The sequence below is a fragment of the Littorina saxatilis genome, linkage group LG7 (assembly GCF_037325665.1).
Source record: "Littorina saxatilis isolate snail1 linkage group LG7, US_GU_Lsax_2.0, whole genome shotgun sequence".
Lineage (NCBI taxonomy): Eukaryota > Metazoa > Mollusca > Gastropoda > Littorinimorpha > Littorinidae > Littorina > Littorina saxatilis.
Genome location: NC_090251.1, coordinates 639,429 through 652,415, shown reverse-complemented (window position 1 = coordinate 652,415; position 12,987 = coordinate 639,429). Strand labels below are relative to the sequence as shown.

At 45.6% G+C, this 12,987-nt stretch overlaps 1 protein-coding gene across 1 annotated transcript in view; it reads left to right on the top strand.

Moving 5' to 3' along the window:
- LOC138972015 (mucin-21-like) overlaps positions 1-11,683 on the top strand; it is a 39,652-nt gene extending 27,969 nt beyond the window's left edge. The window contains exons 2-3 of the mRNA XM_070344857.1: positions 10,590-10,765; positions 10,853-11,683. Of these exons, the coding sequence (XP_070200958.1) occupies positions 10,590-10,765; positions 10,853-11,683 (1,007 nt within the window). The remainder of the gene's footprint in view (positions 1-10,589; positions 10,766-10,852) is intronic.
- The last annotated feature ends 1,304 nt before the right edge of the window (positions 11,684-12,987 follow it).

Below are 12,987 nucleotides of genomic sequence, written 5' to 3'. Positions count from 1 at the left end.
TATGTCAGCACAGGGCACACAGTATGTCAGCATAGGGCACACACAATATGCAGCACAGGGCACACAGTATTCAGCACAGGGCACACAGTATGTCAGCACAGGGCACACACAGTATGTCAGCACAGGGCACACACAGTATGTCAGCACAGGGCACACCGTATGTCAGCACAGGGCACACAGTATGTCAGCACAGGGTACACAGTATGTCAGCACAGGGCACACAGTATGTCAGCACAGGGCACACACAGTATGTCAGCACAGGGCACACCGTATGTCAGCACAGGGCACACAGTATGTCAGCACAGGGCACACACAGTATTCAGGACAGGGCACACACAATATGCAGCACAGGGCACACATAGTATTCAGCACAGGGCACACAGTATGTCAGCACAGGGCACACAGTATGTCAGCACAGGGCACACAGTATGTCAGCACAGGGCACACAGTATTCAGCACAGGGCACACACAGCACGGAGTATCAGGCGCTGGTCAACTCAGGGGTTACACAACTCGGAGGATCAACCTCTCCGCTTAGGGAACACAACTCGGAGGATCAACCTCTCCGCTTAGGGAACACAACTCGGAGGATCAACCTCTCCGCTTAGGGAACACAACTCGGAGGATCAACCTCTCCGCTTAGGGAACACAACTCGGAGGATCAACCTCTCCGCTTAGGGAACACAACTCGGAGGATCAACCTCTCCGCTTAGGGAACACAACTCGGAGGATCAACCTCTCCGCGGTGGGGGACACAAACTCAGTCCGTGGCTGCAACCAGCGCGTCATACGCTCTCTGCTAACGTCGGTCAATGTTCGTGTGGGCTTGGTGGGCTGTTGATCCCTTTTGGTAATCCCGGGATTGTCTCACCACCACCACAACAATTTGATAAAAAGGGTTGCTTCCTTCGCCAAATCTAAGTCACATCTTTACCTACTCTTCAATTCCCGTGGACCAAAGTTGGGTGAGGCAGAGAAAGAGGCTGTCAGGTTTACTGCACTGTGTAGAGCTTTCTCGAGTCAAAAGTTGGGTGAGGCAGAGCAAGAGGCTGTCAGGTTTACTGCACTGTGTAGAGCTTTCTCGAGTCACAGGTTGGGTGAGGCAGAGAAAGAGGCTGTCAGGTTTACTGCACTGTGTAGAGCTTTCTCGAGTCAAAAGTTGGGTGAGGCAGAGAAAGAGGCTGTCAGGTTTACTGCACTGTGTAGAGCTTTCTCGAGTCACAGGTTGGGTGAGGCAGAGCAAGAGGCAGTCAGGTTTACTGCACCGTGTAGAGCTTTCTCGAGTCAAAAGTTGGGTGAGGCAGAGAAAGAGGCTGTCAGGTTTACTGCACTGTGTAGAGCTTTCTCGAGTCAAAAGTTGGGTGAGGCAGAGCAAGAGGCTGTCAGGTTTACTGCACTGTGTAGAGCTTTCTCGAGTCACAGGTTGGGTGAGGCAGAGAAAGAGGCTGTCAGGTTTACTGCACTGTGTAGAGCTTTCTCGAGTCACAGGTTGGGTGAGGCAGAGCAAGAGGCTGTCAGGTTTACTGCACTGTGTAGAGCTTTCTCGAGTCACAGGTTGGGTGAGGCAGAGCAAGAGGCTGTCAGGTTTACTGCACTGTGTAGAGCTTTCTCGAGTCAAAAGTTGGGTGAGGCAGAGCAAGAGGCAGTCAGGTTTACTGCACTGTGTAGAGCTTTCTCGAGTCAAAAGTTGGGCGAGGCAGAGCAAGAGGCAGTCAGGTTTACTGCACTGTGTAGAGCTTTCTCGAGTCACAGGTTGGGTGAGGCAGAGAAAGAGGCTGTCAGGTTTACTGCACTGTGTAGAGCTTTCTCGAGTCACAGGTTGGGTGAGGCAGAGCAAGAGGCTGTCAGGTTTACTGCACTGTGTAGAGCTTTCTCGAGTCACAGGTTGGGTGAGGCAGAGAAAGAGGCTGTCAGGTTTACTGCACTGTGTAGAGCTTTCTCGAGTCACAGGTTGGGTGAGGCAGAGCAAGAGGCTGTCAGGTTTACTGCACTGTGTAGAGCTTTCTCGAGTCACAGGTTGGGTGAGGCAGAGAAAGAGGCTGTCAGGTTTACTGCACTGTGTAGAGCTTTCTCGAGTCACAGGTTGGGTGAGGCAGAGCAAGAGGCTGTCAGGTTTACTGCACTGTGTAGAGCTTTCTCGAGTCACAGGTTGGGTGAGGCAGAGCAAGAGGCTGTCAGGTTTACTGCACTGTGTAGAGCTTTCTCGAGTCACAGGTTGGGTGAGGCAGAGAAAGAGGCTGTCAGGTTTACTGCACTGTGTAGAGCTTTCTCGAGTCAAAAGTTGGGTGAGGCAGAGCAAGAGGCTGTCAGGTTTACTGCACTGTGTAGAGCTTTCTCGAGTCACAGGTTGGGTGAGGCAGAGCAAGAGGCTGTCAGGTTTACTGCACTGTGTAGAGCTTTCTCGAGTCACAGGTTGGGTGAGGCAGAGCAAGAGGCTGTCAGGTTTACTGCACTGTGTAGAGCTTTCTCGAGTCACAGGTTGGGTGAGGCAGAGCAAGAGGCTGTCAGGTTTACTGCACTGTGTAGAGCTTTCTCGAGTCACAGGTTGGGTGAGGCAGAGAAAGAGGCTGTCAGGTTTACTGCACTGTGTAGAGCTTTCTCGAGTCACAGGTTGGGTGAGGCAGAGAAAGAGGCTGTCAGGTTTACTGCACTGTGTAGAGCTTTCTCGAGTCAAAAGTTGGGTGAGGCAGAGCAAGAGGCTGTCAGGTTTACTGCACTGTGTAGAGCTTTCTCGAGTCACAGGTTGGGTGAGGCAGAGCAAGAGGCTGTCAGGTTTACTGCACTGTGTAGAGCTTTCTCGAGTCACAGGTTGGGTGAGGCAGAGCAAGAGGCTGTCAGGTTTACTGCACTGTGTAGAGCTTTCTCGAGTCACAGGTTGGGTGAGGCAGAGCAAGAGGCAGTCAGGTTTACTGCACCGTGTAGAGCTTTCTCGAGTCAAAAGTTGGGTGAGGCAGAGCAAGAGGCAGTCAGGTTTACTGCACTGTGTAGAGCTTTCTCGAGTCAAAAGTTGGGCGAGGCAGAGCAAGAGGCAGTCAGGTTTACTGCACTGTGTAGAGCTTTCTCGAGTCACAGGTTGGGTGAGGCAGAGAAAGAGGCTGTCAGGTTTACTGCACTGTGTAGAGCTTTCTCGAGTCACAGGTTGGGTGAGGCAGAGCAAGAGGCAGTCAGGTTTACTGCACCGTGTAGAGCTTTCTCGAGTCAAAAGTTGGGTGAGGCAGAGAAAGAGGCTGTCAGGTTTACTGCACTGTGTAGAGCTTTCTCGAGTCAAAAGTTGGGCGAGGCAGAGCAAGAGGCAGTCAGGTTTACTGCACTGTGTAGAGCTTTCTCGAGTCAAAAGTTGGGTGAGGCAGAGCAAGAGGCAGTCAGGTTTACCGCACTGTGTAGAGGCAGTCAGGTTTACCGCACTTTGTAGAGCTTTCTCGAGTCAAACGTTCAGACCATGGATCGACTGCCAGAATTTTTTCAGATTCATGATAACTCAGGTTTTTTTCCCTGTTTATATTTTTGGAATCTTGCTATTTTTCGGGGTGATTTGCACATATCTGGGATTTCTTCATGTAACTGGCGAGGGAAAGGGGGTGGTGCAAGAGTTCCTTACTACACGCAACTGGCGTGTTTGTTCCTGGCTGCTGCCTGGTCACCACCCTGTACTGCTTGCGTTATTACTCCACAATGCTGACGTCACTCAGCTAAGCCACTGAGCCGGCTCTCTGACGTCACCGACAGAAACTGTATTCCGTTTTTCGTTTTCCGAAGGAAACTGCTGACGTCACTGGTAGAAATGTCCAAAGTCCAGAAAGGACGGCCCTGTATACACTACTCACATCATGGAGCACAGCAGATGACGTCACGAAACGATATTGCTGGCGTCAGTGAATGACGTTGCAACACTAGGCTACTGGCTGCCACAGTTACACAAACACAACGGAGTGAAGCCTGGTTTTTAAAGCCGAACATCCGTCTCCAGGAGACCGAGCCTCATATAACGAGGAACTAGAGAGCACGGGGAAGCACGAGGAACTAGAGAGCACGGGGAACAAGAGAGCACGAGGAACTAGAGCTAGATGTGCTGCACGCCGATGCTTGTCTTTAAAGCAGACATAGAGCTCAGCTGAGATAGGCAAGAAGATGTTTGGCCCACTTGATGGAAGGCGATACAGAGGAGACAGGACAGAAGATGTTTGGCCCACTAACTCTTTATGGAAGGCGATACAAACGAGGACAGGAGGTGTTGTGGCGAAGAGTTCAGGGACACAAGACGGGTATCAGACATCGCCAGCTACATCCGGGCACACGGCATGCACGTGCTTCTCGTCTGGAACCGTGACGTCAGCACGGTCTAGAACAAGAACGAGAACAAATCAAATACTGTGTTGCCTGTCTTTACAAAAAAGACATTCGCCTTTTAGTCACCTGGCTGGCTATAGTGGGAGGGTTACTTTGGGTGGTCACATTAGATATTATGTTTTTTGGAAAGTTCGTTTTATTTGCAGCCACAGTTCGGTAAACGACAAATGGCTAAACCCAACCACCTAAGAATGAGAAGCGTTTTCGTAACATAACCCATATTCTGCAAAAATGCAGCCTTGACGCAGGGGGTAGGTTACAAAAAAACGTCATGTACCGCTTGACTGCATTTGGATATAAGCAAATTATACCTTAAACGAAAGCTAAAGATTGTTGCCATCAGACAGCAAGTAAAATGCCTAATTCGTATACACAGTTTTATTTTTAACAACATCTGTATAACATGCGGACGACAAAACAGGAAATGCCATTTTCTCAATCGATATGTATAGCCATAGACCTATAGGTCCCTGGTATAGCTAACTGACCTATAGGTCCCTGGTATAGCTAACTGACCTATAGGTCCCTGGTATAGCTAACTGACCTATAGGTCCCTGGTATAGCTATAGACCTATAGGTCCCTGGTCCCTGGTATAGCTATAGACCTATAGGTCCCTGGTATAGCTATAGACCTATAGGTCCCTGGTATAGCTATAGACCTATAGGTCCCTGGTATAGCTATAGACCTATAGGTCCCTGGTACAGCTAACCGATCGCATGGTTAAAACTGCAATCAGAAACATCTTGAAAATTGATTATTCTCACAGCTAGAATGATTTAACATCAACAATTATTAATTTACCGAGAAAAACAACAGTCATATACATTATATAATGGGTGATTCTGAATCAACTCCGAAAACCGAACCGAATCGAAGTGAAAAAGAGTTTACACATACACAGGCTTGAAAAAGGATAATTTGGTTCAATCTGTTAGATTTTTACCCATAACATTAAAGATCACCTCGTTATAAAAGGAAAGTGATCATTGTAAAAGGATTTTCCTATCGCAAAATAATTCAACTTTCCGGTTTTACCACATGACGTCAATAATGTTATCAAATTATTACATAGCGTGCATTTGTCAGAAATTATACTAAATGTTAGAAGCGATCTTAAAGTGAAAGTAACGTTTAATAAAAGTATGCGCATTTACTTATTGATTGATATATGACTGAAATAAGGGACATGTAATTGAAACGTACAAAACGACATTTTGTACACTACCTCTCTAAACAAAACGCGACTATGACCGACCGATATGTATTTGTAATTTAGGTCAATGTTAGCGATGAAAACGGGTTTTCTTTAAAAGATAACACGCAAACTGTGAAGTTCAAGCCCATAAACGATTTTAGCACGACTTCTTCAGAACATGTCTGTTTTTCACTCCACCAGTTTCAGTTTTAATAAAATATATGTATAGCTGTCATTTTCAAAAAGCCTTATCTGCAATTCACTTAACCAAATACACCATGAACCCAGAAGGTATTAAATTGAGACACTTTACAGTGAAATATGTTATGATTCCCCTTATTTCAAAATATATGCATTTCAATTGGCAGACACGATTCTCGTCGTAGGTGCGTGCCCTCTGGTGAGGCAACAGTTATCATTTTTTCCCGTAAGAATTGACATTTTTAAACATAAATCATGGAAAAAAACTCATTCTGCAAAAAGTGCAGGTTTTCTTGGTATATTCAGTTAAAGCATCTTAAAATTCAAGACATTTTGCAATTACGTGTATGTATTTGAAATGGCAGAAAATATTGGATGAAGTGATTTTTGACTGATTGAAACCCTACCCCCACTAACAAAATGGGCCCTGAGATTAGGGGTGTTAGTTGAAGATGAATGAATATTGGCTATGCTTTTCCCGGTCCCCTAAAGTATTCAAAACCTAAACATATACATCGACAGGATGTTCTACATTAACACAATTAACTTTTTAAACATATACATATGCTTAGAACACGATACTTCCGGTTTTTCTACCGGATGACTTATACATTTAGGGGGTAAACACCTTATCGTAGAAAAAGCTTCTTTTTTTTTAAAGTGCAAGTAAATATTAAAATTCATGCATAATATTTATATATTGGAGTTAGTTTTCCTTCGAAAGTCATTTGATTCAAGTGGCAGAAAATGTCAATTGGAGAGTTACATGTACGTAAAGCGTATAACTGTTGTCTGTGTTTAGTGCATTGTGGACACATTGGCACCATTTGATCCTAAATGCTAAACGATGTCGTGATCATACGACAGTTTTAGGATAATTTACATCGCATCGATTCCTAAATTGATGGTAGCATTGATTAATTCTATTTCCGGTTGCGTCAGTGCCGTTCTCCTGTTCTTTTTGTAATACGGTAATAACGAATAAACCACGTGTCACACTGCTATGCTAGTCTTCAAATGAAAATTCCAATTTTAGTCAGTTTAAATGCATACATGTATTGCGCGTTACATACATTTCTATCCCCCCCCCCCCCCCCCCCCAGGATTACAATGCAAGTAAACACATATAAAGAGATCATGGTAACTTTTTACATGGTTACACACTCAGTGGTGAACGTAACGTGTGGTTTAACAAAATAACTTGCACATACAATAGTGAACCAATGTTTAAGCCTGTCTGTGTGTCTCTGTTTGTGTGTTTGTCTCTGTCTGTCTGTGTGTTCGTCTTTCTGTCTCTCCCTCTGTCTGTCTATCAGTCTGTCTGTCTGTCTCTGTCTGTCTGTCTGTCTATCTCTGTCTCTCTCTCTCTCTCTCTCTCTCTCTCTCTGTCTCTCAGTCTCTGTCTCTGTCTCCCTGTGTCTATCTGTGTCTGTGTGTGTGTGTGTGTGTGTGTGTGTGTGTGTGTGTGTGTCTCTCTCTCTCTCTCTCTCTCTCTCTCTCTCTCTCTCTCTCTCTCTCTCTCTCTCTCTCTCTCTCTCTCTCTGCGAGGTAGCTGCACTGAAAGAGAAAAGCAATACAGAAAACACGCAGTGGTGAACGTAACGTGTGGTTTAACAAAATAACTTGCACATACAATAGTGAACCACTGCCTGTGTGTCTCTGTCTGTGTGTTTGTCTCTGTCTGTCTGTGTGTTCGTCTGTCTGTCTCTCCCTCTGTTTGTCTATCAGTCTGTCTGTCTGTTTATCTGTCTATATGTCTGCGTGCGTACGTGTGTGTGTTTGTTGTGTGTGTGTGTGTGTTTGTGTGTGTGTGTTTGTTGTGTGTGTGTCTGTTTGTGTGTGTGTAACTGTGTGTGGGTGCGTGTGTGGGTGCGTGCGTGCGTGCGTGTGTGTGTGTGTGTGTGTGTGTGTGTGTGTGTGCGTGCGTGTACGTGCGTGCGTACGTGCGTGTGTTTATGTTAAACCATGCAAAACCTTTAATTCCGCGACCCAAACGCTCTACAACCAGGCTCCCTACTATCATAGGTTTGAATTGTCTGACTTTTTCTCGACGGTAAAAGAATTATTTTGTGTTGTAACAATGTTTGTCTTACAAGCTGTCCATAAGTTTTATTCTCTAGATTAAAAATAAAGAAGAAAAAAAAGAATTAATTAATTCTAACGTGATAACAAGGCTTCCAATCTATACCTGTACGTCCATGCGAAATATATTGTTTGACAAATGCTCGTTCTCTGTGGAGAGCACGTGGGGTGTTTCCATGCGGTAAGCGTGTGTACATAAAGAAGCTATAGGTATAAGAAATCGAGTCTTGTGCGTCCAACAAATACAACCCTCAACAACAAAAAGTAAATATAACGAAGACAGAGCGAAAGGAATATAACGTTTGCCAACAGATTCTACCTTGAACCACCCCGTATATTCAAGGCTATACCGAGCGTACGCTGCCGTACCGCCGAGCGATTGTTGGCTAGGTAGGATGTGTTGATGCTGTATGGTTTTCAACGCGCGGAGTCAATTTTTTCCGATTCAGACGTTGCGGCGGTGCGCTACCACACAATTTTGACTGCTTCATCTCTTTTTGAATGTTTGCACAATACAGACCGTTTTGAATGTTGATATTTCACATTTCAACGCAGGACACATCAATGAACATAATAGTTTGGCTTGTCAGGCTATTTATTGACAAAGAGGCGTGTAAGATGGGATGAAACTGCATGGGCGAACATGCTTGAGTGAGGACAGATCTACAGCAAATCGGTTCGTATGTTCGTTAACGTGTATATTTCTCGTTGAAAAACAAACATGTACTAAATACAAACCTTACTCATTCCCACAATTATGAATTTAAGCTGTACGTAGTTTCAAAGAGACACATTTTGTTTTGAATGGGGGACACTTTCCGTGAAGTTGGCGACAACGCTTTGTTTACACCTGGCGTCAGCGCGCTATCAGTATAGCCGAATATACGGCGTTGAAACTACACACAATCAGTATAGCGGAATACACGGCGTTGAAACTGACTAGCCTACACACAATCAGTATAGCCCAATACACGGCGTTGAAACTGACTAGCCTACACACAATCAGTATAGCCGAATATACGGCGTTGAAACTGACTAGCCTACACACAATCAGTATAGCCGAATATACGGCGTTGAAACTGACTAGCCTACACACAATCAGTATAGCCGAATATACGGCGTTGAAACTGACTAGCCTACACACAATCAGTATAGCCGAATATACGGCGTTGAAACTGACTAGCCTACACACAATCAGTATAGCCGAATATACGGCGTTGAAACTGACTAGCCTACACACAATCAGTATAGCCCAATACACGGCGTTGAAACTGACTAGCCTACACACAATCAGTATAGCCCAATATACGGCGTTGAAACTGACTAGCCTACACACAATCAGTATAGCCGAATATACGGCGTTGAAACTGACTAGCCTACACACAATCAGTATAGCCGAATATACGGCGTTGAAACTGACTAGCCTACACACAATCAGTATAGCCCAATACACGGCGTTGAAACTGACTAGCCTACACACAATCAGTATAGCCCAATATACGGCGTTGAAACTGACTAGCCTACACACAATCAGTATAGCCCAATACACGGCGTTGAAACTGACTAGCCTACACACAATCAGTATAGCCCAATACACGGCGTTGAAACTGACTAGCCTACACACAATCAGTATAGCCGAATATACGGCGTTGAAACTGACTAGCCTACACACAATCAAAAGGTTTAAACCTACAAATGATATCAAGATGCTCTTTTTAATTTGCCTTACTTATTCTTTTAAATTTAACATGTGTATGTTTCATTTCTTGGAACTGTTCAAATGTTTTACACTGAAAATCAAAGCCGATTACTTGCCTCATTATGATTTTTTTTAGCCTACTGAATTACGTCAAAACTACAGGCACAAACAGATAATGACGTCATTTTAAGTATGTAAATGAATGCCTTCCCTTTCGAATGATTTACAGTTATAGAATTTCTGTCAAGCGGTTTAAGTTTTATGTCCGTTTTATGAACCCAACCCTCTAAACGAGAATATAGTAACGCCAAAGAAGGAAAACATACACACAAACCAACGTTTTTCTCACCGGTGGTTTGGATAATTGCCCCACGACTTTAGATTTAGTGTTGGGGTGTTAAAATCTATCAGAAAAATGTGTTTGCTAACGTGACGCCAAAAAGTAACCAAAACGTGTCCTTAGCCGACTGACTATTTAGTCCTGCATCACAACTTGATTACAAAAAGATATTCCTCAAGGGCATATAAAGATGAAACATCGTGCATCATACAGTATAAAAAGTCACTTCTGTCGGTTAGGTCCTAATGTTGTATGTTTTGTATACTTGCCATTTACATATTTATTATACATGTTGAAGGATGAATGAAGATACATTGTAGACGGATGCATGTTATGGATTAAAAGCCCCACGATGATGTGCTTGGCAAATACAAAAAAAAAATACAAAAATCCAGAATTGGGCATCAATTGAACAGTATGAAGTTTGACATAGAGCAGTATGAACTCCATTCTTGACGATTTGGATGTTTACGATTGATAATACACGATTAAACATTGACATCCTTCTATCCATACCAGGTAAAAATATGAACATTAAAGTTCATAAAAAAAAAATCAGTTTTGGCCTTCACATTCGAAACTGTATAAAGCAAGCTACACAAAAAAATCCATTATAACTTGGGATGCAGAATTCGTTAGCAGTTTTATGGGTTGCTTTTTTGGGGGGTTACCCTGCAAGTCTGACATGTCTCATGACTGCCACATGTGTATGATTGTTTGTTAGTTGTAGATATAGTACGAGTACGGGGTAGAGAGTTGGGCGCTGCACCCTCTGCAGCAGACAACAGTGCGGCCACACCCTCCGAGACGGTCAACACAACGGCGGGAGATGTGTCCGACACAACCTCCGAGACGGTCAACACAACGGCGGGAGATGTGTCCGACACAACCTCCGAGACGGTCAACACAACGGCGGGAGATGTGTCCGACACAACCTCCGAGACGGTCAACACAACGGCGGGAGATGTGTCCGACACAACCTCCGAGACGGTCAACACAACGGCGGGAGATGTGTCCGACACAACCTCCGAGACGGTCAACACTTCGGCGGGAGATGTGTCCGACACAACCTCCGAGACGGTCAACACTACGGCGGGAGATGTGTCCGACACAATCTCCGAGACGGTCAACACTACGACGGGAGATGTGTCCGACACAATCTCCGAGACGGTCAACACTTCGGCGGGAGATGTGTCCGACACAACCTCCGAGACAATCAACACAACGACGGGAGATGTGTCCGACAAAACCTCCGAGACGGTCAACACTACGACGGGAGATGTGTCCGACACAACCTCCGAGACGGTCAACACAACGACGGGAGATGTGTCCGACACAACCTCCGAGACGGTCAACACAACGACGGGAGATGTGTCCGACACAACCTCCGAGACGGTCAACACAACGGCGAGAGATGTGACCGACACAAACGCCGAGACAGTCAACACAACCACGGGGGATGTGTCCGACACAACCTCCGAGACAGTCAACACAACGACGGGAGATGTGTCCGACACAACCGCCGAGACGGTCAACACAACGGCGGGAGATGTGTCCGACACAACTTCCGAGACAGTCAACACAACGACGGGAGATGTGTCCGACACAACTTCCGAGACAGTCAACACAACGACCAGAGATGTGTCCGACACAACCTCCAAGACGGTCAACACAACGGCGGCTTGGATTACGACCGCACAGTTTGATGCGGTCCTGTCCGACATCATGTCCTCTGTTGGGGCCAGCTTCGCTGCCCTACAGGCTGAGAACAGGGCCCTACACTGCAGGCTGAGAACAGGGCCCTACACTGCAGGCTGAGAACAGGGCCCTACACTGCAGGCTGAGAACAGGGCCCTACACTGCAGGCTGAGAACAGGGCCCTACACTGCAGGCTGAGAACAGGGCCCTACACTGCAGGCTGAGAACAGGGCCCTACACTGCAGGCTGAGAACAGGGCCCTACACTGCAGGCTGAGAACAGGGCCCTACACTGCAGGCTGAGAACAGGGCCCTACACTGCAGAATTCTAGCGCTCGAAGGTCAAATTTCCCCTCCTGGCCCCCTCTTGCAGAAATGCCAGAGCCCACTTGTTCCGAACAAAAAACCCTCCCCTACCTCCCCTAACCCCCGGCCCTCGCAACCTGGAATTATAATAATAATAATAATAATAATAATAATAATAATGGTGATTTCTATAGCGCTTTCGAACACACAAAGCGCTTTACAAAAGCAATAACAACATCATTACCAGAATGACGCCATTGACGGAATAGAACACAATCATAAACACTTTACAACAAAAACCAAAAACAAAACATAAATGTTACAAAAATCCAGAGGCTCTTACAGGAACGAACTCCCAGTATACACAACAATTATAATGTGCACACACACACACACACACACACACACCACACACACACACACACACACACACACACACATGTCCACACACACACACACACACACACACACACACAGTAAACATTGTTCATCCGAAAGTGCACATTCACAGGGTCGCGACAACTACATCATCATAGAATGCTTCTCTGAAGAGGTGAGTCTTGAGATTTGCTTTGAAAGAAGGCAGAGATGGACTGAGACGTAGAGACAAAGGGAGTTTGTTCCAGATATGATCAGCTGCGACTGAAAGACAGCGGCCACCATGATCGTCCCTCTGATACTTAGGAGCTTTGACAAATTTATTTTGGGAGGCAGAGCGGACAACCCTGTCAGGATTGTTTTTCTGCACGAGATCGGACAGGTACTGTGGAGCCGTGCCCGCGGCAATTTGATAGAATATGCAGCAGATCTTGTATTTAATTCTTTGTTCGACTGGAAGCCAATGTAGCTGTTTGAGTAGAGGCGTGACGCTTTGTTTCATAGGTGTTCGAAACACGAGTCTAGCGGCAGCGTTCTGGACTAGTTGCAGGGGCTTGGTGACAGATTTGGGACATTCAGCAAGCAGTGAATTACAGTAGTCTAATCTAGAGAGTATGCCGGAACAGACTAGTCTTTTGGTTGCGTCTTCGGTAAGGTACTGTCGAATGGAACCTATACGCCGGATCTCCATTCGCGCTGCTTTACATGTTTGGACTACATGCTGTTTCATGCTAAGATCTT